The sequence below is a fragment of the Gavialis gangeticus genome, unplaced genomic scaffold (genome assembly GCF_001723915.1).
Source record: "Gavialis gangeticus isolate Ggan-Ray unplaced genomic scaffold, GavGan_comp1, whole genome shotgun sequence".
NCBI classification, from domain to species: Eukaryota; Metazoa; Chordata; order Crocodylia; family Gavialidae; genus Gavialis; species Gavialis gangeticus.
Window position 1 is genome coordinate 56,794,253 of NW_017728992.1, and position 4,600 is coordinate 56,798,852.

At 44.4% G+C, this 4,600-nt stretch overlaps 1 protein-coding gene across 2 annotated transcripts in view; it reads left to right on the top strand.

The window, feature by feature from the left end:
• Nucleotides 1-4,600, top strand: part of NUP153 (nucleoporin 153) — a 63,589-nt gene that overhangs the window by 49,319 nt on the left and 9,670 nt on the right. For both annotated transcript variants that reach the window (XM_019522872.1, XM_019522880.1), the window contains exons 16-17: nt 631-825; nt 1,342-2,208. In XM_019522872.1, coding sequence (XP_019378417.1) covers nt 631-825; nt 1,342-2,208 — 1,062 coding nt within the window. The remainder of the gene's footprint in view (nt 1-630; nt 826-1,341; nt 2,209-4,600) is intronic.

Below are 4,600 nucleotides of genomic sequence, written 5' to 3' on the forward strand. Positions count from 1 at the left end.
CAGCATCAGCAAAACACAGAGCTACTAATTCAAAGGAGATGGGCGGGACAGAAACCAGAGCAGCGATCTGGCTGGGGAATGGGATCAGAGTGGCACTCAAGCAGGGTACAGAGCTAATTTGTGGCATGCATACTCCATGGCAAATCCCTTCCATGCTCTTTTTCTGTCTAAGTAATGCCCAGCCGTCATGAAAGGCTGCTTGACTCCCAAAGGGTAAGGGAGGATTCCAAGGCAGGGTGGGGGTGTCCCTTTCAGTAAACACATAGCTAGAAACAACCTACAGATATGTCTGTTTTCACTTGTTGACCACTAAAAATAACCACTCCTACTTGCAGAGCCTCGAGTTCATTATAAACATAGTGTTATGGCCCCAACTGCGTCCATCTGTGTGTGGTATGATCAGGGTGATCCAATTATTTACATGTAGCATATGACATGTTATGCAGTTGACTGCTGCATGGCTTCAATTCTACCCTTGCTTCACTTCCCTGAGGCAGCAGAGATAACTGGCCTCTTTTCCTCGTTGAAAGCTATAGCATATGTTAGGACCTGTAAATCTAAGAGGTTCCCCCTAAGGTTAGACACCTTATGACTGTAAGCAGGCTTTTAACACCTTCCTTTGCCTCCTAGGGGGTTCAGTGCCTGTGACCAGCAGCAGTACTTCCTCATTCTTTGTTCCTTCTGGAGGATTTATGGGATTAGACAAATTCAAGAAGCCGGAAGGAAGCTGGGACTGTGAAATCTGCTTGGTACAAAACAAAGCAGAGGCCACAAAGTGTGTAGCTTGTGAGAGTGCAAAACCAGGCACCAAAGCTGAGCTCAAAGGTAATACTTGATGAAGAAAAGTAGTCACACTTTTTGGTTTTCTTCTCCTCCGATAAATTTGCTTGAATCCTGTCTAGAAAAATTATTGAAACAAGGTAACTCTTGTAAACTTCTACAGGCTACCCCAGAATTGAGTGTGGGCATGTTTTATTTAGACACAAAGGCACCGTTTTGAGCCCTAACACAAGGTGCCTTTGTTTTAAGTGAATATCACTTATCTGGGGAGGAAGGAATATAATCCTGTTCTTACAGTATACAGTAACACAAAACTGGTCATTTGGAGTATATACAAAAACGGAGAACTGCTAAATGACTTCTCTGATCTTGCTCGGGGGTAGAGGATTGCCACCCCCAGAAAGGGCTTTGAATTCTAAATTGCTGACCATGGGCAAACAAGAAGACAATTCTAGTAAGATAACTGGATACGGTTAAGGTAGTTGAAGGTTAGAACTGGTTGTAGATGAGGACTTGCATGTGCTTTGCATTATGAATACAAGATATTCTTCCTTTCTGCAGGTTTTGATAATGCAGCCGTGTCCTCAGCTGTTCCTGACCCATCATTTACATTCGGTATTCAGACGTCGTCCTCAGAGTCTTTGCAGACGTTAGGAAGCACAGGAGGTTTTAAGCTCGGAGAGCAAGGGGGTTTCAAGTTTGGCATTACATCAGAAGTGGGATCCTCAGGCATTGTAACAGGGGGGTTTAAGTTTCCTAAAACTTCAGGGGACTTCACATTTGGAGTCTCTTCTTCAGACTCTAAATCAGAGGAGAGTAAAAAAGACAGTAAGAGTAACAACAATAATTTTACCTTTGGACTTCCCTCGGGTACAAGCAATCCATCTACTTCAGTTTGTCAGTTTGGGACGTCAACCCTGGGACAGCAGGAAAAGAAGGACGAACCTACCTTAGGAGGTTTCAGTTTTGGCACAAGTTCCACTGCCTCCTTAGCTCCAGCTGAGAATAAAACTGGAGCAAGTGGCTTTGGTTTTGGCACCAAGGAGGACAAAGACATTGCAACAACTCCCTTTGCATTTAAGAAATCAGATGAGAAAAAAGATGAGACTCCTTCTACAAAGGGAGGCTTCTCTTTTGGCAGTGTGGAGTCTGTGCCTGTACCTGCACCTGCCTCTCAGTTTGTTTTGGGAAGGACAGAAGAGAAGCTGGACTCTGTCACCTCCACTGCTACTTCATTAGTGTTTGGGAAGAAAGTGGAGAATGAGGAAACCAAGGCACAACCCGTGTTTTCGTTTGGAAAGTCTGAGCAAACCAAAGAAGAGAGTACAGTGAAACCCACTTTCAGTTTTAGTTTGGCAAAACCAGCAGAGAAGGAAACTGAACAAACAAAGCCAACATTTGCATTTGGGGCACAAGCCAATACTGCAGGTAAGATGACATTCTCTTTAGTTGTTTGCTCAAACCTGTGAGGTAACACATTTTATAAGTCTGTGCAGCCAAATTTAATATTTCTGACTGGTTTTGTGTTGGAGCTTTGAAAGCTGTATTTGTCCCATTAGGGGGCATTTACTCTTCTAGGTCTTGGGAGGGTAGATGAATTATATTACCATTCCTCTCTAGATTTCGATGGAGTTGAACACTGTTGTTTTAAAACAGCGTGCAGTATTTCTTGGTCATAATAAACATACTTTTAGGCCTTGTCAAAACACAAAAGTTGCATGGCATCAATCCTGGTTTAGTTAATTATTTGCATAAAGGGAGAGGGAAGAATAAGCTATAAATTGCATTCAAGCTCTGCAGACTGTCACTGTGATTTCCACCCCTCAGTGCAGTAATCGTACTAGTGTAAGATTTATATGTTGACCAGGCCTTAGTGTTGTGCAGTAGTCGAGGTAGTGGGTAAGGCCTCCATCTACTGAGAGATTGAAGAAGAATATGGGAACTTTGTGACAGCACTAACAAAGGTTTCAGTGGTTACCTTTTATTTGTTAGCATTTTTAAAAACCCACTCTTTTTCTTGGATTCTAGCAAAATTCTGTCAGTAGCCCTAAACAGAAAAAAATGTTTTTTAATTAGGCTCTTGCACAGAATAGTGCTGTCTTGAATCTCTATGGCAGGGTTGTTAGTGAACAAACAGTATATGGATAGTTACGTTTTTTCAGAGTTCTGTAACTGGAATGCCATGGTAAGTATTTACAGAGCTGTTTTCATTTCTAGCGCGCTAGTATCTGCAAGGAGTCTTGGTCATTCTGTGGGGGTTGGGGGCTGTTGGTTGTAGCTGTGTTGGTCTAAGAACATAGGCAGACAAGGTTCTTTGGGTAGATGTGCTAACTTCTATTAGATCAACTAAATAGTTGGAAAAATTTTTCTTCGTAAGCTTTTGGACACAAATATCTTTCTTCAGGCATAAGGAGAGTCTGCTGGTGTTTTGTGTTCTCCTGGATGGGATAGAAGCCAAGATGCAAAATATAGGTCTGATCCTCACTGCCATGTATTTGCATTTTGACAGAGGCGATGGGAGACAATACCTACCTGTCTCGAACCTATTGTCTCCCACGACCTCTAATCCTCACTGCCCTGCATTTGCATTTTCATAGACCTGCATTTTGCATATTGGCTTCTGTCCCATCCAGGAGAACACACAACACCAGAAGACTGTCCCTGTGCCTCAAGAGAACAATTTGTCCATTCTGTAGTGTTCTAGTTGTAAAGATCTGAGGCAAGATAGCAAAAAGAAAATTTAGTTAAGTTTTAGTTAAATTGTAGTTAAGCTGGCTAAACTAAAAATTCAACTAAAATTTAGTTACATTTTAAGGGACCTCCTGAGGTCCCTTCCAACACTAATTTTCTGCGATTCCAAGTGATCATCACAGTGGTACAGTCTCTGTTCCTTCAGCATGGGGTAGATGAAACAAAGGCCTAAATATTAGAAGAACGGAAATTAGAGGAATTGAGACTGAATGCACACAGCTTAAGGGACAGGTTTTAACCTGATGAGAAACTGCTTCTGAAAAGTGGCCTTGTATCCGCACTGTAAATTCACAATTTAGTGCACTTTAAGTAAAGAAGATTTAGGAGAATATAGACTTGAGTTTGTTGGATTTTTTTAGCAGAATCTAAATACACACATTTAATTAAATACACACATATGGGTACTTCTACCAGATCATTTTGAATAGGGGTGCACCAATTTTGGGGGCTGTCCCAGTAGCCGATAGTTAAGGAGGCGTATCAGTAGATACTGATCCAATTTCTGATGCATCTTACTCCAGCTGGTAAGTCTGGTGTGATGGAAGGGGCAAGGGGGGTGGGGGGCAGATCAACACCCCCCCAGAGTGAGGGAGGGGGCAGGGGAAAGGCTCTGCCCAGGAAAGGGTGGGGTGGGGACCGGAGCCACGGCTCATGGGGGGGAGGCGGTTCCTGTTGCAGTTTGCATGGGGGTGTGGGGCATGTGCTCATGGATCTGCACAGGGCTTTTCTTGGCAGGGGCTGGGCTTGGAGCAGGCACTGGGGGGGATGTTGCATCCACCCCAAATTTTGCTGCTGCTCCGCTGCCAGCTCTCCGGCACAGCCCTGTCTCTTCCTGACATATGGGTGGAGGCAGGACATCGAGTCAGGGCTGCACCAGGCAGCTGGTGGCACTGGGAGTGGAGCAGCATCAAAATTTGGGGTGGATACAGCATCTTCCCAGCACTGCCAGCACCTGCTCCGAGTCCAGCCCCTGTGAGAAGAGCCCTGTGCAGCGCTGGCTGCAGCTTGCCCTTCCTCATGCAGATCCAGAGGGCACACGTGCTCGGGCGCAAGCAACAGCAGGAGCTGT